General features: G+C 42.8%; 1 protein-coding gene across 2 annotated transcripts in view; it reads left to right on the top strand.

The window, feature by feature from the left end:
• The window catches only part of TRIM55 (tripartite motif containing 55), a 36,871-nt gene that overhangs the window by 2,533 nt on the left and 10,902 nt on the right, over positions 1 to 23,436 (top strand). The window contains exons 3-9 of one of the 2 annotated variants that reach the window (XM_009581080.1): positions 6,171 to 6,336; positions 8,016 to 8,111; positions 12,096 to 12,329; positions 13,352 to 13,374; positions 13,474 to 13,598; positions 15,745 to 15,962; positions 17,852 to 18,139. In XM_009581080.1, the coding sequence (XP_009579375.1) occupies positions 6,171 to 6,336; positions 8,016 to 8,111; positions 12,096 to 12,329; positions 13,352 to 13,374; positions 13,474 to 13,598; positions 15,745 to 15,962; positions 17,852 to 18,139 (1,150 nt within the window). The remainder of the gene's footprint in view (positions 1 to 6,170; positions 6,337 to 8,015; positions 8,112 to 12,095; positions 12,330 to 13,351; positions 13,375 to 13,473; positions 13,599 to 15,744; positions 15,963 to 17,851; positions 18,140 to 23,436) is intronic. The other variant, XM_009581081.1, reaches the window with a different exon arrangement.

Here is a 23,436-nt window from a genome sequence, read left to right as displayed (position 1 = left end):
ATTTGTCCAAAAGGTTCATTTATTTAGTCTGTTAAGGTGCTTATTTAACCTTCATGTATGCCCTTAGAATGAACGTTATCATCAGTGTTACGTAGCAGCGGCAATGCATAGCAGCATTATCTAAACTATTTGGCATTTTGTAGGCCTCAGCTGCTTATCTCCCTCCGCCTAACGTTCCTCAGGCTCCCATGAGAGTGTGAGCAAGATCTGCCGTGGCTTTACCCCATGCTGTCGCACTGAAACCAAAAAGCCAAGGGAAATCAGGTCTTCTCCACTTCTTCCTTTTGTGTACCCGTCTCTTCCAGACCAAGGGCTGGGGTCTGGCAGAGGTACATAAGAGGAAGGGTGAGATGTGACCTTTGCCTCCTTTTTTCTTCCCAAGACAACCCTTCAAACTGGCAGCACTTGTGATTTCTAGACAGGAGCCTCTTCCCCTCGAGTCCTCCTGTGGGTATAATTCATCATAACTTTGTGTGCCAGAATGATGCCAGCTCCCAGCTGCATTTCACATGAACTTAGGAGAGTGAGGGGAATTCAGCTAGGGAGAAAGCTTTGTCCACTGCTTAGGCAAAAATAGTTTATTTCAAAAATATTTTTTAAAATTTGAGTTTCTATTTGAATTAAGGAATTGGTTTTTTTTTAGATAAAAGCTGGGGCAGGAGCTGGGCTATGGGGTTGGGAGGGTCTGCCCAAGCCCTCACATGCAGCCCCTTCTGTAACTAAAAATCGCATCGTATGGTCTTTTATCCCATTGCTCATCAAATTCCAGCTGATGGCAGCGTAGCCTGTTGCCCAATTAGAATCTATTAGCAACACAAGGAAAGAAGTCTTCAAGCAGGACGTGGCTCCTACAAAGCTTTAAGGAGGGCAAAGGACTGAACCCAGTGGAAATAGAGTTGGCTAAAATATTAAACCAATGTTTGAAAGTCTGTAGGCCACTGATTACCTCAACTATCTGAGGAACATCAGGGTGCCTGCTGCCACCAGGAAAGCATAGCAAAAGGAGGCTGTGACTTCTCACAAGCTCTGGCAGCCTCTAACGAGCTCGGCCGGCTATTCCTGATCAAGGGGTGCTTTGGGCTTTGTTACCGGCTGAATCCTGATCAGGGAGGGTCGAGCGCTCTTTCTCCCTTGCACCTACCAGGGAGAGCCCTAGGTAGGTAGGGCTACCTCGCAGGCCTGAGCACAGATGCAGCAGCATGTACAGCAGGGACCAGGCGCTGTGCTGAGAGCAGCATGCGTGGGCTCTGCAACGGTGGTGACATGCTGCAGGACGGGGTAGCCAGCACCGCCAGGAGCAGCTATCCCTGGCACCTCAGAGGCCTCAGCCAGAGCTCCCGAGGGAGGACATGGCTCTCCAGGACGGGCTGCAGGGATGCGTGGGGATCACAGATAGGCTGGGCCAGGGAGATGGGCTCCCTGCCCACAGGTTGCCAAGCAAGGGAGCTGCAGGAGGAGCCCCGCAGACTGTGCAGCAAAAGAGATGACAGAGATCACCTGGATCTGCTCCAACTCCCCATGGAGACAAAGCCCCAAGCTCACCTGCGCCAATATTTTTCTTGGGCCAGGCATTCACCATAGTACTAGTGTAATGGACCTGCAGGAATACCTATGTCCATATGAACTTTTTTGGTCTTCTCATTTTTCAAGCCCCATTTCTACCCTGGCTATTGATGGGCTTTTCACTGCTTTTGGGAGGGTCCATCATTGTGGTTGATTTTCAAGGATCACCTCCTCCAAGCTCAAGAATGGTCCATCCCCATATACAGGAACTCAATCAATGGTGGCAGGATACCTGCATTGATTAACAAGGAGCTCCTGATTAAAATAAAACATTAAAAAAGAAGCAAAAAAAAGGTGGACAGGTGACTCGGGAATATTTTGAGACACTGTTCAAGCATGTACAAATGGAATTAGGAAAGCCAAAGCCCACCTGGAACTGAATCTGGCGAGGGACATGAAGACTAACAAGAAGAGCTTCTACAGGTACACAAGTAGCAAAAGGAAGATTAGGGAAAGTATGGGTCCACTGCTAAATGGGGCAGGGGCTCCTGTGACAAAGGAGATGGAAAAGGCCAAGGTACTCAATACCTTCTTCACCTCGGTCTTTACTGGTAAGATCGGCCTTCAGGAATCCCAGGCTCCCGAGACCAGAGGGAAAATCTAGAGCAAGGAAGATTTACCCTCAGTGGAGGGGGATCAGGTGAGGGAATATTAAAAAAAAATTGATATCCTGATGGGCACCCATGAGTGGTGAGGGAGCTGGCTGGTGTCATTGCAAGGCCACTCTCAATAATCTTTGAAAGGTCGTGGTAGTCGGGATAGGTTCCTGAGGGCTGGACTGGAAGAAAGCAAATGTTACTCCAATCTTCAAGAAGTGCAAGGAAGAGAATCCAGGGAACTACAGGCTGGTCATCCTCACGTTGGTCCCTGGAAAGTTGTTGGAACAAACCCTCCTGGAAAGCATTTTCAAACATATAAAAGACAAGAAGGTGATTAGAAATAGTCAGTATGGATTTATGAAGGGGAAATCATGCCTGACCAGCCTGATAGCCTTTTATAGTGAGACGACTAACTCGGTGAATGAGAGGAGAGCAGTGGATGTTGTTTATTTAGACTTTTGACACTGTCTCCTGTAACATCTTTATTGACAAACTAATGAAATAAGGTCTAGAGTGGACAGTGGACAGTGAGGTGGACTGAAATCTGGCTGAACTGCCAGACTCAAAGGGTTATGGCGAGCAGCATGAAGTCAGGTGGAGGCCAGCCATTAGTGGTGTATGCATGAGATTGATACTGAGGCCAATACAGTTTAATATCTTCACTGAAGACCTAATTCTGCCTCATACAGTCATGCAGATTCTCTCCATCCCCTGACCAGGTGCAGGCACTAGGTCATGTGATGATACAGGAAGGGTTACAGCTATCTTAGGGTCCTCAGTAAAAACACTATCAAAGTTGGATTCAGGATTTCAGTAGAGACCTTTCTGGATTTGTAGAAATCCTAAGGAAAACATGCCTTCTAATTAAACATCGATTTTGCTAAGATCTTACTATGTCCTTAATTAAAGTGTGCTCCTTTATGTGCCCAGCAACTTTGCATTTCCTCACCAAATCACAGAATCACAGAACGCCTGAGGCTGGATGGGACCTCTGGAGGTCATCTGGTCCAACCCCCCTGCTCAAGCAGGGCCACCCAGAGCAAGTTGCCCAAGACCATGTCCAGATGGCTTTTGAGTATCTCCAAGGAAGGAGACTCTACAGCCTCTCTGGACAACCTGTGCTTGGTCACCCTTACAGTGAAAAAGTGTTTCCTGATGTTCAGAGGGAACCTCCTGTGTTTCGGTTTGTGCCCATTGCCTCTGGTCCTGTCACTGGGCACCACTGCAAAGAGCCTGGCTCTGTCCTCATTACACCCCCCTTTCAGGTATTTAGATACTTGAAAGTATTGATAAGATCAAGATCATTGTTAAGATGCCCCTGAACCTTCTCATCTCCAGGCTGAACAGTCCCAGCTCTCTCAGCCTTTCCTCACAGGAAAGATGCTCTAGACCCTTAATCATCTTCAGGGCCCTATGTTGGACTCTCCCTGGTATGTCCATGTCTCTCATGTACCGGGGAGCCCAGAACTGGACCCAGTACTCCAGGTATGGCCTCACCAGTGCTGAGAATCCTCTTCTCCATAAAACATGCACAACACTCTGCACATTAAGGTCAAAATCCAATTTTAATGGAAAAGAATAAGCCTGTAGCAGTCAAACACAGGCTTAGCAACTCAAAGAGCAGGGTCAGAGAACAAGAGCACAAAGCTATTAGGCCATTTCAGCTACCTGCCACTTCTTTGGTCACAAGCACATTTACGATGAATCTTTTCTTCTACTAAAGCCATGCTGTCATTTTCCTACTGGCTACTCTCTAATCTTCTGTTTCAGGAGCAGCCACCACTTTAAACTTAGGGATTGTGTTTTGGCCTTTGCTACACCTACATAGACCTAGAGGATCTCCTCTGAAGTCAGGGAACGTTCTGCTAAAAATGTCTCCTTTTGCAAAGCCTAGGGAGGAGACTATAGATCTGTTTACTTCTAGTCTTCTGTCACTGTCTTCAAGGCCCCACTAGTTCAGGGAGTTCTGTCAGGTTTCTTCCAGCTCTTTGCGGCACCTTTGAAAGTTGGCTACTTCTGGCTGAACTTGCTTGACATTGTCACCTTTTTGCCCTGCGTGATGTATCTTTCATGCTAGTGGCACTATTCCAGTGTCAAATAACATTCTAGTAGTTTCTGGTTCTGGTCTTGTAAATATTTGCAGGAAGAGCAGCTATTTCAGGCTTAATTAATCACTTTGAAATTCATTGTCTGTTATTGCCCTCGCATGCAGGCCCTCCCACTGGTGCACTATAGCATGAATATATTAGGGGCTGTTTGCAGTCATCTGCAAACAATGTAAAGCATTACTTACAGTGCAGACACACCTCTTTTGACTAGCGTTGAAATGATACTGGATTTGACACAGAGTGCCTTATGTAAACGTACGCTAGAAATTTGACCCAAATAATACAGGCTTCCTTCAGAAGTGTCCGTCTTGTTTTATTCTGGTATATCGTGTTATATTGCAGATCACAGATTTTCCTTATGAATCTTTTAAATTCCAGTGCCCTCCTGAAATTAGAAAATATGAATGCATGAGACATTTTCTTTGGTGCTTGATCTTTTTTTAAACGCATCTAATTGATCACATTCCATTCCCTTCAGAAGAGAAAACCTGTACTTTGTCATTAAAAAATAAATGCCATGTCCACTCTGCCAAACTGTATAGAAAAACTCTATTGTAATATAATCTAAAATAATGTAATTTTTAAACTTGTAATATGATGACTGGTAGCCTCCTTGCTGCAGAGGTCTGTAGAATAGCTTTTTAAAAATTATTACCATTTAATTCCATTAAATTCTATAGTTTTGGAAAATATTTTCTACCTAACGATGAAAAGGTATATTTCTATGATGCCATTGCTCCACTTGCTACTGGTCATAGTCATAGTTCTCCTTCCAAATGGTAGCAAAAGGGGATAATGGCTTATATTGGAAAGATTTCATGTTGCCACAGTAGAAGTGGCAACCTTTGGAGGCTTGAACTCCCAGGCACACTCCCTCCATGGATCTACTAACTCTGTGCTCCGGTACCGCATCCTCACACACTCATGTGCTTGCCGCAGACATGCTCAGGGTGCTAAGCCTGAAGCATGGGCTCAGAAAAGCATCAGCCTGCCCACGCGGACTGGACCAGAGCTTTCACCTACACCGGAATATCAGTTAAGTGGCTCATTTAAAGGAAGCTACAACTAAATTAGTTCCTAAAATAGCAGGGATTGACTTGTGTGTATATGGCTAAATCATATTGGTGAAGAGAAGATCAGGACTGACCTATAGACTGGTGACAGCTCCTGGCTTAGCACAGGAGAGGAACGTTTCTTGTGTAACCCATGCCCTTGGTGGCTGGTACAATTGAGTAGCTACTGTTAAAACGTTCAACACTGTACAAGCTAGACACGTGCCACCCAGCTAAAATTAATTTGTGTAAGACTTTATTTTGATTGCTGGCCTAGTGTAAAGGCCATAAGGACCCAGTTCTGTTTGATATTGACAGTCCTGATCTGGGCCTTACAAAGCTCATCAGCAGAGATATAGAGTTAAGGTCATGAAGGTCCACTAATACCTACAACCCTCACTCCAGATTAGCCCCCTGAATAAGAGCTTTGCTGCGTTAAGGCCAAGTGCCCAACATTTTGCATGATGAACTCTAAAGGAATTACATATGTTTCATATTTCAGGCAGATGTTGGATAACATCCTAATTAAAGTACATGAGTAGTCTGAGATCATTCTTAGTGAGGTTATTTACATTTTTAAATATGAGTAAGGGTTCAGACACAATCCCAGCTGGAATCCCCGTATGAAGTCATGTTGCTATACTGTTATCATGTCTTGTTGTGTCAGAACATTAAGAGGTACCGCTGTCTATTTAGTCATCCTGTGTGGCAAGTTTAAGTCTACTCTGCGTATTCAGGTCAGCCTTGGACACTGCTATACAAAGGTACCGTATTTCATGCTGATACCCTGTGTTGTCATCAGAAACTCATGAGCACCAAGTTTGTTTTAAACTTGTTTTCTTTTGCAGACCTGAAAGGAAGTGTGACCAGCCAATGTGTGAAGAGCACGAAGATGAGAGAATTAATATCTATTGTTTGAACTGTGAAATGCCCACCTGCTCCTTGTGCAAAGTCTTTGGTGCCCACAAAGACTGTCAAGTTGCTCCGCTCACAAACGTTTACCAGCGACAGAAGGTAAACATCTTTTTGTATCTCATAGTCCTCCCAGCAACTGGCAGGACCATTGACAGGAAAGTAATCCCATGGGCTTCCTATGAGTTTCCAAAGGGGCGTGGGGGTGCCTTTACCATTCCTGTGAAAAGCTCACACAAATCTGTAGGAACTGTTCAGAAACACAGCAAAATAAATTTATGAGAAATCACACAGAAAGATATTACAGTGTCCCAATTTTTGTTAGTATAGTGAGCAAACATTTTAGACAGCAATTGGATGTGAAGCTGAGGAACCTCTCTTTCGAGGTTCCTAATCACTTTTTTTCAGTGCTTTTAGATCAGAAAAACAAGTGGGATTTCCAACACATGAACTGGAAAGAGAACAGACCATTACAAATCAAATAGTTATCTATCACGTACTTTTGCCTTTAAGCATCCCATTTTTAAGAAAAGTTAAGTGAAAAACCTCCTCCTGCAAGTGAATGCAGGAATATTCAATAGTTGGCAGCACAGGATGTACCTAACATCCTCTGCCCTTGCTGTCACCAGTAAAAGACTTGTTTATTTTTAATACAGTATTAATTTAAAACCTGACTCACTGGGTTATCCTCCTGAGATAAACAGCTCATTTTTCTGGAGGGCCCCAGTGGGGCAAGCAATCAGACAGGCCAAGTTTGCAATCCCAGCCTCCAACTTTGTCACACAGATGCTTGTGTGTGGAAACTACAAATGAGAAGTTGCTTTAGGAAAGTAGTTACAAACATCCTTTTCAATCAAAAAGGGAGGGAGAAGGGGGAGAAGTTTCTTGGACAGAATCCATGCCCCTGATCAATCCCTTTGCGTGGAGATTTGCAAGCAGTAATTTCCCTCCCAGCGTGCCTGCAGAAAGGGGCTGCCAGGCCCAAAACTGGAGGTATAACCTGGAGGGTGCAGGATGCGTGCTTCAAAGGATCCTTTACAAAGCTGTGGAGGCCATGGACACAGTTGCTCCTCGCCCTCCCCAGCACCCTCACCATGTTCCCTAGGGACTATCTTCTCTGTTTCTCCTCTTCTAAGGACACCCCACAGTCATCCCCCTCCCTACACTTAGGTCATTCCCTTCTTCCACTCATTTCCCTCGTGCCAGTAGCTCACCCTTCACCTTCTCCTCCTTTTCTCCCTTCCCCTCTCACCACAGCCCCAGCCCCACTGCCCTTAGGCCAGGGGCTCTGTAGCACCCTGGTCCCTTCAAGTCCATGGGCCACCTCTTCTCTCCAGAGCCAAGAGCTACAGTCATCAGGGAAATATTACAGTGGGGTGGCTAGACCCAGATACTAAAAAAAACTTCAAGAGACAAAGACTTTTCCCTCAACAAACTCAAAGGGAATATTTTGGGGCTGTTGAAACATAGCGCTTCAGACAAAAGCATCTAGAAGAGATTCCTAGAACGAAGTGCTTCCTCCTTTCCAAACCACAACTTCTTCTCCATGAAAAGTTTCAAAATGTCAATGTTTTCATAGTGTTTCGGAGAGGAAACAAGTGTCAAAGTGCTAGTGGGTAACTTGTGGGCAGGTAAAGCTCCAATTTTCCTCGGTTCTGGTGGAAGGAAAAACTAATGCCCTGGTACAGCTCATTCATCCCCTGCTCCCCACAGTTACATGTGTTACCCTGAAGTGGGACAGTAGCTAACCCCCTACCGCTTGCTCTCCCTTTACTGCCTAGTCCGAGCTGAGTGACGGCATTGCAGTCCTGGTGGGAAGCAATGACAGAGTGCAAGGGATAGTCACGCAGCTGGAGGAGACCTGCAAGACGGTTGAGGTAGGTACCACCCCTTTAAATGCAGATATTTCTGTGTGAAGTCGCATCTTTTAAACTGATGGTAATGATCATTATTTAACAGACCTCACTTTATCCACACGCATTCCCACATTGTTTTGCTAAACCATTACCTGAGGCTTTGTACAGTATCAGCTGTACTGCCTCAACCAAAGGATACATCCTGCTTGGCACCCTACCTCTGACATTGGCCATGTGGCTGAGGACAAAGAGTAAGGATAATCCACATCAGCACGTCTTCCTCAGCATTCTTAGTGGCACAGGATATCACTGAAGTTAAAAGCAGATCCAACAAAATGCCATCAACTCCCAGTTCATTTAACATCTAAGATCAGGTGCTAAAGCTTTGAAAGACCAGTATTAGTCTAAGGCCTGACTGGTCCTGTGAACAGAGCCTCAGTCTCAGCCACAGGGTAGCCACAGCACAGCTCCCAAGTATGCCATTGAACTCTGCCTTTGGTTACTTTGCCTCCTGTGGAGAAGTAGTTATTTAATATACTTATGTTGTTCTTTAAGGAGTTTTGTTTTGTTGCTCTTGGGAGGGAAGAGTTTGGGTTCTTACTGTGAGTCTGGATTTTCTGGTAAATGTCTTGCTCTGACAGAGCTGGAATTAGTTTTGTGTCATTCAATAGCACAAGTGGTTTTCATTTCCTCCAAGAGGTTTGCACCAGCAAAGCAAATATAAATATCAGCTCTGACCAATTTGAGCATCACAGAGCAATAGGCTGAAAGGAGCTCATATGAACTGAATTTACGATCAGAGTTTGATGAAGCATCTAGTGAAGGAGTCGCATCTCTCTCAGCCCAATTAAAAATATATTGACCCTTCAGAGCTGGAGCACAAAAGAGAAACTGCAGAGAAAAACAAGTTAATGCAAGATGTATAGATGCTAATTGGTAAGAAAAATTGATTCCACAATCTGCATACACAATTGCCCAAGGCTCCTATTTCCTCAGAGCAAGGAAGAACAGAAAATGGCCAAGTTTGGTTCAAAGAACATAAAACCATTAGCCCAAGTAAGTGAGAGCTTCAGCAGCAGTCAGAACTTTGTAGTCAGGAACCTTCATGTCACAAGGATGAAATTGGCTGCTATCAGGACTTTGCAGACTGAAACAAGCCTTTCAAGTAGGTTAACTGCAGAAATTTGAATGATACAAAAGCAAAAGCTTATACTCATTTAAGTTGAACTAGCTGAACCAGAAACAAAACTTCAAACATCTAGTCTGAAGTATGGAGAAAACAGCGTGCTAAAAATACCTTAATAAATACAACAGTTTCTGAAAGTAGCTTCCTCAGACTCATCCACTCAGTTTAAAGTCTAACCTTTAAACTCGAAGCCCAAAGAAAGTGAAGCCATTTTACCTTCAGATGTTTTAACAGGTTTTTTACCTTTAAAGTCAGAGATTGCAGAAAATAGATCTTAGAGCTTACCTTGGCACTTCCATGTTATATTTCAAGCAAATCACATTTCCTACCATACAAGAGCTTTGTCTGAATTGACATCAGTTTGTCCTTGAAGATGAAAAGCTACAGCTGGAGCTGAGAAATGTGCACACATGGAAATAATGCTTATAATCCAGGATTGTCTCTTCTCTCTGCTTAACACTTTGCAGAGAACAATAAATATCTGCTTTAGCAGAAAATACATGATCGTTTTCCTTTTAGCTGGAGTAAGCAATAGCCTACAGTTCTATATTTAGCTATTGCTCCTATCCAAACCTAAAAAAGAGAAAAACAAACCAAAAAAACTGATTAATACTTGTATAGCTTTTAACTGGTTGAAACGTAGACAAAATTCACATATTATACTGAAAATAAAAACAGGGAACATAAAATGCTAAATACTGGAAAACAGTGACAAATAATTAAGTACTGTTTAGCCCTGTAAACAATATGAGTCAAATAATGAGGGAAAAAATACAGTGTTTCTTTCAAATGCTAATAGCGTAGGCCAGTCAATACAGATACTTCAGCACAAGCACTGCAACTCATGCTCAGTGGCAAGGACTCCTTTCTTTTTGCTGTAGCCATGCTTTAAAAAACAAAAAGGCTGAGAACTTTTTAGAATGGAAAGTCATGTGTTTGTTAACCTTTTTCATTACTCAGAATCTGATTAGGATAATTCCATTAGGCAGAGACTTCCTATGGGACATTTTATACAGAAAGAGAATATTTCAGAAATATTTCAGCATTTGCAGTTAGGAACCTGTTTTGCACTCTCACTCTTGAGGTTCACAACTCTGTAATATCTGCTGGCAGGAAATATTATATATTAGAGCTTAGAGATAGGGAAGGATCTCTCAGGGCACCCTGCTATCACTCTCTTGTTCTTCTTCCCCTAACGCTTTTCCTGTGTCAAATGGCAAAGATAGCACACACCTGTCTTGAAATTAAGGTTGTTTTACAAGTGATCTGAATGACAGTTCAGAGGATGTCATTGTAGATTGAACCAAAGAGGAGTCTGGAGCAAGCGGAAGTGCAGGAAACACTGCGAGGAAGCTAGGAGAGGAGTGGAAGAGGAGAGGAAGATTATTTGAGGTCTGAACAATAGAATGACACTCAAGAACCGTGACTCACTTGGTTTGAAAGCTTCCTTATCCCCACCCTATAATTCACTAACCAGGAATTTCTGGGAAGTGGCAAGGACCTCCAGAAGGGCAGGACAAGCGTGCCCCCCTGCAAGGAGTTTTAAATTAGGAGTGCCTGTTTAGCCTAGTCTTCCTCATTGGGAAGCAGAGGTGGATACTCGGGTTGGTGCAACAGGATCTGTATTCGCTCCCCACCCCTCAACGTAGACAGTGATTTTTGGCCACATGTCCATCTTCAAAAGGCTTTCTTCTTTGAACGATACAGAGCAGACTGTCACCACTCGTAGGAAAGAGCTCTGGCTGAAAGTAAAGAAAAAAGTTGGGATTCTCTCTGGCCAAGTGCTATGAATAATCGGTCTTATCACTTCCAAAAGTACTGTGGGACTGTTAATAATCCTGTGCTGCCAGTATCTCAGCATTATGCCTCAAGGGACGAAGATGAGGAATTGATTCAGCCTCAGTTCCTAGGAAAGAGGTTTAAATAATTACCACCATCCGCAACCAGATATAACCACAATAAGGTTGTGCCCATCTGTGTGCCCTGGGGCACACAGATGACTCAAGTACTTCTATTTGGTAGACCTCAGACATTATAGATAACCTCTCTCCAATTTCCTCCCCATAAATCCTCCCTTGCAAGTGCAGTGTGTTCTTGTTAGAGAGCGCTCAATGAAGCAGTCATCAAACCCATCCTCCTTACTCAGTGAAATATGCTATGTTGTCTGGTTGGAAGGACAGTAAAAGTGTCTCAAAAAATGATGAGAAAATCCTGAAGGTAGGGTTGGAACCTGATTCCTCTTTCTCATCTTTGTGCTTTTGTCACACACCATTTTCTTCGTGGTACCTCTACCTCATTCAGTGGACAGTAAATGGAATATAATGGGCACCTATTGTTAAAATAGAGTCTAAGAGGATGTGTGTGAAAATCAAGCCCAGCCAGGATAGTTCCAGGTTCTCTGGTAGAAAAAGAAAATTCTCCAGAGCTGATTTGAGAAGATCGCTCCTTTAAAAACCATTCTGTTCGTGCAAATGAACCCCGCTGCTAATACTGTGGGGGTTTTTACTTTTTCTGCAGACTTTGATGTATCACTACAGACATCATAAATACCTTTCACAATTTTTTAGCAGACTGACAAGTTATACAATAACCTGTTTGGGGGCTTTCAGTGGCTTGAATCTCAGAGTTTGAGAGCAGTTTTAAAACTTTTGTTCCAATAGTTTGGACTTTGAAAATTATAAAAGTCTCTGGGGTCATTCAGAATCCTTTGCACTGTTCAGAAAGAGGAATTTCTTTGATGAAAATGCTTCCAAGTAACTGTAAAAATAGAAACTCTTTTAAGAACATAACATGTTTAACATAAACCAAATGATTCACAGGAATGCTGCAGACGACAGAAAGAGCAGCTGTGTGAAAAATTTGATTATCTCTATTCTGTACTGGAAGAAAGAAAAAATGAGATGACACAAATAATCACTAGAACCCAAGAGGAGAAACTGGAACACGTCCGCTCCCTGATGAAGAAGTATGCGGATCATTTGGAAGCTGTGTCAAAGCTGGTTGAATCAGGAATCCAGTTCATGGAAGAACCAGAAATGGCCGTGTTTTTGCAGGTAAAAAGTCTATAAATAGAGATAGAAAAAGAATGATGGGTTTATCGAAATATTATTTAAGTATTTCTCAATTTTAGGCACATTCAGAGTTTGGTCATCTTTGAGTGAACATTTATGCAAACTCATTTTTTAACACTTGCATTAGCACAGACAAATGACTAGTCTTCTTGTGAATAGTATCCAAACCAAGAACGTGAGTATTTGCTATTTGCACCAAAATATACTATCCTGTGTATGAATGTCTGGTCCCCAAAGAAGAAACAGGAATGTTAACGTTTTCCAACATATGTTTATGGTCCCACCACTGTAATATATGTGTATATGAAATTCTGTGAGTTATAAGTTTAATTTGCATATTGACTGAGTGATTAACTTTCCGAGAACTAAATATTTATGTTCTAAGTCACATTTTTATGCCTTTACTTCTTTTTTTTTTCCTTCTGTTTTCTTACTATAAACTTAGGAGAGCTGTTTAGGAAACCATTAGAATTCATTGGTAGAATTTCTATCCTGCAAGTTTACAATTCCTCTATATTAAAGGCTGGAAGGGTGTTTTCTACATTAAAAACCCCAGTTTATTTTCATCAAAGAATTGCCTTTGAAGAGTGCAATATTCTTTCCAGACAAATAAAATTTTATGGCTCCAGAAGTGTGCCCTTATGGATAGTCAAAGATATAGTTACTGTGACTAAAGATGGTAACGGAACAATTGCTTTTCACCACAAACACACACAAAAAAAAGAGCAAAAATATTTCCATTTCATTTTTGTAAAAATTGTATGTATTTCCCATCATATTCAGATTTTAATTAAAAAGTCTTCAATGAACTAAAAAGTTTACTCAGCTGTATACTAATTACCATCCAAATTTGATCTCATTCATAGATCTCATGGTTGTCATTTATGAGATCCATATTAGTGCGTTTAGAAGCAGCCAGTGTAAGAATTAGATCTCAATGCATAAAATCTCTGGAAAAAACGGAACCATTTAAGAAGTCAGTTATTTCCTTTTTGTTTTCACAGAATGCCAAAACGTTGCTACAAAAGTAAGTATTTAAACTTGAGACTTTTGATCTTTACAATGAATTACAAATTACAAATTTATCTGCAAATCCAAATGCCAATAACCAATCTCTCTGTTTTAGAATTACTGAAGCATCTAAAGGATTTCAAATGGAAAAAATAGAGGATGGGTATGAAAATATGAACCAATTCACAGTGAACCTCAGTAGAGAAGAAAAGATAATACGAGAAATTGATTTTGACAGAGGTATGTCATTTATTTCACCTCAATTGCTTTCTTAAATTGCAGTTGTGTGTAATTTACATGATGCTACTGAGTAGGAAAACTTGAATCAGATATTTCTCTCCATCCCAAAGTGTAACTAGACTATTTTGTATCAATTATAATCAAAACCAAAATCCATCACAGTCAAAAAAATCACATAGCCTGTTGACACCATTAATCTTACCTTTTATGTGGCCTCAACACTTTCCTAAGCCCATGAGCTTTACTGACTCCTCATGTGAAGGAACCACAAAATTAAGCTTTTATCTCAGTCTGTAAAGTCCTTTTTTCCATAAAAGATGCTATTGTTGCACGGCCTGTCTGCTCTACAAAGTCATTAAATAAATAGAATGTTTACTACTAAAAGAAGTACTTATGAAAGATACTTTTTTTTAACTCTTTTTTTGTAATAATCGAGAAACTTAACAGAAACATAATAGAAATTCAAGTCCACAGAGTTATAGAGGGAAGCAAAAATTGGCATCATCTTTCATGCATTTAACATCTTGAGTCATACTCAATATGTCTATACAATAACGCAAAGTTGTAATTCTACTTTTACCAAAGTAGCTTGAAATCTAGGCTCATCTCTGCTTTACCTTAAAGAGTAAGCCACAAGAAGTTAATGGAGATAAATGTTTCAAATAAGCAGATCTGTCCTATTAAAAGGCAGCAGTAATAGTCATCTGGATATCTCTAATTTTCTTGCTAGCACTGGATTCTGCTAGTACATTTACCTTTATCAGCTCAGTTAAGTCTCATGCAGATGCCACCCATCGCTTACTCCCCTGCCACAACTTAGACTACCTTCAGAGTGTGTGGCTGTTCCCTGTGAGGGCCCTTGTGTGCGTGCTGTGCAGTCTGTAGGTTGGGAACTGTGGACTAGCTGTACTTGGCACAGGGGTCCATGTCGTGGGACAGCAGCTGTGGCACCAGTCAGCAGCAGAGGCGCAGGTGCCATCTTGCAGGGCCATGAACCTCCAGGGATTTGTCCTGGGAGGGACAATCCCTAGTCACAGCCTCGTGCCCAGTTCGTCCCTATGATCAGCCACAGCTGCCACATCCCTGCCACACACGTGCATCTGCCAAGATCGTGACCTCATGCTCCAGGCACACACCCCCACCATGTGATGGGGAATGTCACACCCACCTCTTGGGGACAAGGCATTAGCAAGGGCTTTGGCAATCAGGAGTTCAGTCCTGCATTTGAAACTCCTACTACAGTCAGTGAGGTCCTCTGCAGCCAGGGGATGTGGAAGCAGAGATTCAACACTCTGCTTATAGGAGTGTATCTGTCTGCAGAAACATTTCTCCGTTATGAGGGCGTTACTTAATTTGCAGATCTACGTTCCTTCTACATACTCAGGCAGAACCATAACCTGTGCAAAACGAGCAGCCAATTTGGAGCTTGGGTTAATGCATCCATCTAAGTTTATTTCTCTGAAGTGCTAGGATGGCTCTGAACAACATCCAACATTTGTGAGGATGAATAGTGTGATTATGCAAAAGAAAATGCATTGTTAGAGGGCTCCCTCTGGAAACGAGCTGAGCCATGAATGCTGACAACAGGATGTGTCAGATGACACAAAAGTGGCAGTTTGACGAAGTTTGACAGTCTGGTTTTAGGGTGGTTGGTATCCCAAACCTCCAGTCATGTATTGCAAAGCACTGACCTGGTAAAGATTTATTACGATGGCTTTAATGGTGTTTAAAACAAACATATACCTAAAATTGCAAGAGAGACATTTTTCCTGGCAGATTGTACCAGACCAGGTATCCTCTCCCCAAAAAGTGCAGGGCCGTGCTGCACATCCCTCGTGAGGATAACTGCATTGGCAGGACTTTCTGTCCACCTTCCCACGGAAAGGGCCAGCTTAAGATTTTAACAAGTGCGTGTGTTCGGTGTCCTCCCTGCAGCAAAGTACCTGCTGGCAGCTCCATGGCAGTCCCCAGTCCAGGCTGATGGGAGCAGGCTCCTCACCAATGCCCTCTCCCTAGCCTGCCCTCTGCCAGGCAGCAGATTATCAGTAGCTTTGCCATGCAATTGTAAATGGCTTTTTAATTACATAAAGATTGTAGCCATCTTCACGTGGTGCTCAGCCCTGTCCTTTTACACGTTTCTTATTAGAGGAGGAGGGAGAAGAGGAAGAGGAGGAGACGGTGGATGGTGAAGATCTGGATGAAGCCCACACGGAGTCATCAGCAGAGGAGGAGGAAGAGGTGGAGGAGGAAGGGGCTGAGAGAGCATCACAACCGCATCAGCAGGACCCCGAACCGCAGAATGCAGCGGGAGAGCCCCCAGTCGAACCCGCTCCGGTGCCATTGCCTGCTGCCCCAGCTGGCCAGGTAAGTGCCCCCGGCGCCCCACTGCCCTGCCAGCTATGCTGAGCGTGCCCTGGCAGAGCAAGAAAACGCTGCCCTGTGGCCTGTAGGCACCGTACGTCAGGAGTACAGCTAAGGGAGTCGATGCACTGGAGAGCAAAATTGTTTATTGCCCTTGAACACATATACGCAACTGTACCCCGTCCTCTTGACCTGTGTATATATCGCTTGATGGGCAAAAAATTATGCTGCTAGATAAACTGAGATATATATGGGATACATAAGATATAAATAAAAAAGATTCAGTTTGGGACTTAAGCGCATTACAATGGATGTTCTGCTTGCTGTGATTTAACTCAGACTAACTATTATAAATGAAATGGTTGTTAAAATATTTATACTAAGAGAATTTGGCATTCCCTCTGGGTTTAGTGACCCTTCCACCACCAATTTTTAGATCATACTTCTAATCTGTTTTCTGTGAATGGCGTTTGCTGCCTTCTGCTCTGGTCATCCTAAGGATATCATCTGGGTACATGCAGGGATATCATACACCGAACAGGAGAGGAAACTGTCTCTTAGAACCTAGCAGCAAACAGATTCAGCGTGTGAATAATTTAGGCCAGCACTTTTTCTTAAGGAAAGCGATTAGAATGAGACCATAATTGCCGCATATTCTAAAAGACCTACATAAAAAAATATACTTCATGTGCTACTTTAGCTGGCCTTACATACAATTAACTTAGCAAATTCTCCTCTTATGCAATTTACCCAGTGAAGTTGCTGAGCGGGTAAAGGCTGCTGTGAAGATATTTGAGGAGGCCAGTGTGAAAACAAAAGAGCACATAAAGAATCTTTGACTGTAGCAAGCTCGCCACATAAAACAAGGGAAAATAAATACTATAGATTCATTCTTGCTTTGATTTAAAAACATACGTGAGTTTGTTGTGTGAAGATGCTCTTAAATCAGGCTTTATCGATTTAACCAAAGTTTGTCTTTTGAGGATTTGCACTGACTTAACTAAACTTATGTCACCTAACTGATGTAGGTTTTTATGCAAACAAGAACTAGACATAAGCAATTCTGCCCACTAACATGAAGCCCCTCACTTCTAAGGCTAAAATGGGAAAGGTACAGCATGCTGCTGTAGCAATTGTAAAATGCCATTAGGAGATGGTCAGACGTGGAGTCAGACATGGCATGTGGGTGTTGCGGTGTGTGGGATACCTGTACTTCAGCTTTTGTCTTCTGGTGCAAGAAAGGCAAAACAGAAATTCTGTGGTGATAGCAGGTACCGTGTGGGTGAGCCCCGAGAGCTTGATGCAGGTAGAGAGGTGCAGTTCAGCTGGCTGCTCCTCCTCCTGGCAGAGCAACTGTGCTTGGCTTATAGCATTGATAGCAAGGCTGGTGGGCAAATGTTTCTCTCCAGTGTCTTTGTATTCCCCTTATTCTGACTGCTCATATCAACAGGCTCATTGGCAAATGTGTTGTTTTTAACCCAAAACCCAACAACCCAACCAATTCAAAGGTACCTACACCTCTCTATTCATGGCCAGTACCGGTTCATGAGGCTTTTATGAAGAATTTCTTAATCTTTAGGACTGAATTGGGTGTTTATCTGAATTGAGGAACCGCTTGCTCACTTCTTTCTTGGTCAGCATCCTCTTCCCAGCTAATTCTACCCTCCTATTCTATTTTTTGGGTAACTTATTTTCTTTCCCATATTTGTGTTATTCAAATGTTAGCTGCTTTTGCTTCGCGTTGTGATTGTAATTCTTTTGGACCAAATATTAGGACAAATCTATTCCTTGCAGTGAGATATAACAAACACAGCATGCAGAGCGACGTGGCTACGGCAGGAAGGTAACACGGTGCACTCTGCTTGTTCTTCTCTTTATCTGTCCTGATTAAGGATGAGGTTGTGACACCAAGTGGTTCTCAACAGACCCCAGAGTCTGACACTCAAGTGCCGGCCACAGCAGAAACCACCGATCCCTTGTTTTACCCTAGCTGGTATAAGGCTCAGTCGCGGCAATCAAGCAGTCCGAGCTCAACCCCGGTGAGTGGGTTGGGGAAAGTAGGGTCTCCTGTTTCTCTGGAAACAAGTGCAAAGAAGGCAGAAGCCCCGGCAGCAGCAGCGATCGAGGAGAGCGCACCAGGGAGTGGTAAGGAAAATAATGCCACTGCAGCGACGTCCAAGGTCAGTGCTACCGAAGTCACCCCAGAGGGCTGTGGCACGCAGCAAGGCGGGGACGGCAGTTGTTAAGGAAAATGTGACTTAATTTTCCTCTGCATGCTAAAGAATAAGAATAATTTCAGAAATATGGAAACAGCATAAATTGTCATTTCAGCAAATCCACTGGATTTACAGATGGTTTCAATATGTGACAGGCTGACTTTTCAGCTTCAGAGTGGCATGCTGACGGTTGCTTGTGCTTAACTGCCAGTGCACCTCGCTTGTGCAAGCTGTTACCCGAGTTGCTCACGCACACGCTCAGGAGCTGTCGGAGAGGCTGGCGATGCCTCTGCACAATCAGATATCTGCATGCGTTAGTAGCAGACAAATCCTGTGCATGAGATTATTCTCGTCACCTGTTGAAGGCCTGTGTACATCATATGCCATCCTACAACCACTGGTAGAATAAGCTATGGCTTGGCTTTGCCTTCTGCAGCTCTGTGGCTGCACCTGGAGCGTACGGCTTCCCCATGTGAACACGAAGCTATGCAAATACCCGGAGTCTTCTTGTGTGTTTGAGTAAGCAGTGTGATTTCCTGGGTTCAAATCTGTTGAAGGGGGTTTCCTCCAAGGATTATTGGGACTTGATTAAAGGAGAGCATGAAGATAATGTATGTGATTGGGGAGCCAAAGCTCACCATAGGCAGGTAAAATCCTTACTGGCTAAATTCCCTGGGAGGTTGCCTGACTGTGGTCTGCTTCCCTAGGTCCTAATTTACCCGCAGCAAGTAAAGAAGCAAAATTAAGGTTTGATGTGGCCAACTGTCTGAAAAAACAGTGGCAGTGGTTTTCAGTCATACCGAAGCAGCAATCTGGTACCCAGCTCTCTTCATCATTGGGTACTGGGTATAAAAACAGGCGTGTGGGAAAGATGTCAATTCCCATTGGCGTGTGAATTTGCGGGTGCTGGGTTTCGATATTTTCCTGGATCACGAGTGACACTGACATTTTGGGAGGAGGAAGATGTTGAGAAGAGTAGCACGTGGTTCTGAGGATGGGGGGAGGAAGGAGCAGGGGACACAGCTGAGGATGGGGTTGCCCCTGGGCTGGAGACAGAGGAAAGGATAGGAAAGCTCAGGAAGCAGGAAGGTGCAGAGTGTGCTGAAGAACAGAAAAAGCAGAGTGGCCAAGCTAGGAAGGGTGATACCATGAGATGATGCCGTGGTCAGATTTGCAGATCTGAGCTGACATGTGTCTATGTCACAAGCAAAATGGCCTCTGTCGTGTGGCAGTGATCATTTTTAAGTATGTGAACTTCAGCTTTGTTTTTTTCTGCATGTGATTTTTACACAATCCACTCTGAAATGCCATATTTTTTTAAAACCCCGGCTGATGTTCCTCACACCACTGGTTTTGCTCCCTTCCTCCAATTAAAGGATATCATAGAAAAGTGCTGTGGAAACAGAGCTTTTTCACTGAACGTAGTGATAATGACTAGTTTGTGTCATGACAACACTGGTGAAGCACTTTTCTTATTTTCTCACAGGAGTTAGCATTCTGCATATCAGTTTTGGCATTTCTTATCATACTACATCATCTTTGGAATCTGATTCAATACATGATTTGTACTTTCATGGGTAGGAAATATTTTGTTTTACCATTAACTAACAGTTAAAATAGTGTCTCTGGTGATGTTCCTACATGGTTTTAAAGGATTTTTTCCCTTTCTTCCCATCGAAAAACATCATGCTATTTCGCAATACAAGCTGCCTAAAACATTTCTTCCTTGCACCTTCAAAACGCCACCCTTCAGCTTACTCCTGCATGGTTAAACATTGCATCTCCCTGGTTCAAAATGAAAAGAGACATTTATTCCCTCAGATATACGGGCTTATATTTCAGTTGCTGTTCAGATGACCAGCAGGGTGGAGAACCTGTGGGTTGACAGGAGATGTGAAGAGCCCCGAGCTTGTTCAGTCCAACAAATGGATCTGGAGTCATCCCCCTGAGGGAGCACCACCATGGAGAGAGTCCCCTCACATCCCAGCCCACACAGCACACCCCACACGTTGGGGGACTCCTCTTCAGGTCCTTTTTCCACCAAAAGGCATCCAAAGCCATCTCTCCCACATTCCCAGTGAGCGTGGAGTACCAAACGTGTCCCTGAAATGCATCCCCATGCAGCTGGGGGGGATCCCAACCCTTTAGACACCCAAGGCTGTGTGTGTACTTTTAAACATCTGTGCTTAAAAAATGTTTTTCTGTAGGCAAAGGCTTTCTTTCCTTAGGTCATGCTAATTAAGAGCTGAAATATCTACAAGATCAAGGACTAAGAACTTCACTACCCAGTAAAGTTGTCCTAAATGCAAATACTGTAAATTAAACCTTAACTATTCCATAACATCTCTTCTGGAGTAGCTCCTTTTTGGTAGACACTGTCCATGATTTAGTTCTCCCAGCTCCAAATTCACACATCCCCCCCTTAGGTAAGATATATATGTATATTCAATTTCCAAAGTGATACGGCTGACCTGCAGAGAATTCTGTGTTACCACTGGGGCATTTAATCTTATTTACTGAAGACCAAAGGCCTCTGACAAAACAACTGTAGTTACCTTTGGGTATTTGTTCTAATGATGGAAGAATTCAATTTTGGTCTGTTTTTCAACACAAAAATGCTTAGTTTTCCCTGCTCACTTTCTGTACTGAGCTCTAAGCACTGTACAATATGATATGGTGCATCTATGAAAAATGATAAATTATTATTCAGCTTTTATGTGCAAAAATTCCAGCACTATGACTGAAGTATATCTCCCCATAAAAAAAAAAGGGAGAGGGGAGAAGCTATCACCTACGCTTTAGCTGCATAAGTTATGCAAAAAGGTGCACTGTCTGGTGGTAATTTGAATTTGAAAAGTATCGGACACTGTGAATCTCAATTAAATTTATGGATCATAGTTTAATTTTCATTTATTTGTGTTTGGTTTTGAAAATTCATTGTATTATTACAAGAGGACATAGAGCTTGTTTGTACTCCTGGGAAATCAGGCATGCAAATAGCATTATGCTCTTTTTTCCATCTCTTTCTTTTTAAATTCAAAATACCTTTGAAATTAAAAATAGACAAATGCAGAAAGCTCTCATTTCTACCATTTGAGACCTCCTTCCATGTGGTCTCTAGTGACAGCTTTATGATTTATTTAATCCTAAAATAGAAAGGAGGTGAGGGAGAAAGGCATTTTGGTCTCAGACTCTCTTTGCATAAAAATTATTTTCTTCTCCATGTGTAGTGAGGTGGCTGTTTAGATAGTTTATGTGTCTTTGTCTTTCACGTGAGATATCAGGTCACTGCCCTTTTTTCTTTTTGTGTGATAAGCCCCTGAAAGCCAAATGACAAAATTACTTGAAATAGCTGTAATAAAAATTTACAATAATAATATAAATCTGCACAACTGTCATCATAAAAGCAGCATATAATTTATTTTCAGTCTATTTTAATAGAATGCACTGGTAGGGATTTCCTTGTTTTTCAGCAGCAAAAAGAAGTCAGTTCCACCTATTAATTCCCGGAATTTACTTTAAGGGCTGCTGCACTCTAAGAAATTGTATCTATGCATCAAGAAATTTTCTCCAGAGCACAGGAGGGTGTATCAGCAGGGTTACGGCAACAGGAGGTGCAGCCCACAGCTGTACAGATTGCTTGGTCTAAGAAGGGGCAGAAGGAGATGATTCAGCATGAACAAAATAGATATAACTCCGCACTAGAAAGCCGCATCCCGCTTCAGGGAGTGCCTAAGTCAGAAGTATAGTCACTGCAGGCTGCTTCTGCATCTGACGGAAGATGAGTGGCATCTCCAGTGAGAGACAGTTCACCAGCTGCTGCTGGTTCTCACTTGGCACATCTTCACATCTGCCTGCTGTCTGTAAGGTGACATCGCTTTTAACCCCGGTGTCTCTGCTCAGTGTCTAAAGTCAGCGGGGTCTTTTGAAGTGAATCTGAGCCTCTGCAGATGACAACCGGGAGCGAATGATTAAAACACAGGGCGTGGGAATAGCATCAATGAGCTGCCTTGCCACCATGGGGAGTAATGTATTAGTGGAGGGTGACATAGACATTAAAAAGCAGCCCTTCCCATTGCATGGGAGAAACAGATCTTGGAGTCCAAAACAGAAACTTAGAGAGCTTAGAGGCAGGCTGTGTAATGAGTTACAGAATGAGGTGAAGCAAGCCTTCACCAAGTCTTAAGTTGTCTTCTTGTGTTCAGTCTCAGAAGACAGGCTAAGTGAGCTAGGAAGAACAACACATATTTTGTGCATTAGACTTCAGAAACTCATTAAGCCGCTTGGCATTTCAGGACTCAGGCATGTGTTTTTGTACTTTTCATATCTGGAGGATGCGACCAAGGCATCTAGGTGTGGAGCTTTAGGCATATGAAGAATGGTGCGTATGTTTGTAAATGTACGTGGCATCTAATTGTTGGACTGGCGCACCTGAAGGGGTATATGGCCCTTCAGTCTCTTTGAAATCTGACTTCTAAATATGCATTGAGTTATCTTTAGTAGTAAGATTAGTCTTCAGGAGTGCTGAACATTTATCTGTCACTTCTAACAATACCCCCCGCTATCAAGCCAGGTATGTAAGCCTTTCTTGCTGCCCAGCTTTAGGCAACCAAAAGGGAAAACCTGGCCCTAAGTTCTGCCTTTTAATTCCCTTGTGCAGACCTGTGATAGCTAGAGAAAGCCATGCGCATCAAGAACAGTAAAACCACTTTCCAGGAATGTGTAATCCTTAAAAATGTCTTCACATTCAGAACCACTCTATCCCTCGGTTTGTAATAGAGGAATCCCAAAAATCAGCAGTGACGAGTATTTTGTAATAAAACCTTCTTGCGTTGTCACTGGAAGAAGGCAGATCACAAAATACCTTACACCTGCTCAAATTATTTCAGTCTGGTTAAAATACAGAAGGCAATGGATGCATAAGGAAAAGTTTGTTCTTTTTTTCCCCGAATCAGTTTTTGTAGGCAACATCTCTCATGCAGTGACACCATATAAGTTTGTGAGAGTTTATGAAAGTCTTGTATTCGCCTGGGTCTCTGGTTATCCAGTTTATTTCACCTAAGATGAAGTACTGGACCTTATATTCTCTTCCTCAAATTCCCCGTCAAGGAAGTGACTGTCTGTGGCTCCGAAGGACTGAAGCGCATGCATTTAGTTTGAAAGGAAATGCAAGTTAATCATCGACAAACAGTATTCTGATCTGATTTCCCTTTGCTGCCAGTAAGTACAGTGCTTTAATTCCATAAGGATATAAAATATAA

Source organism: Fulmarus glacialis, unplaced genomic scaffold, assembly GCF_000690835.1.
Source record: "Fulmarus glacialis isolate BGI_N327 unplaced genomic scaffold, ASM69083v1 scaffold13747, whole genome shotgun sequence".
Lineage (NCBI taxonomy): Eukaryota > Metazoa > Chordata > Aves > Procellariiformes > Procellariidae > Fulmarus > Fulmarus glacialis.
Note: the sequence above shows the minus strand (reverse complement) of the source record. Positions and strands in the feature narration are given on the sequence as shown.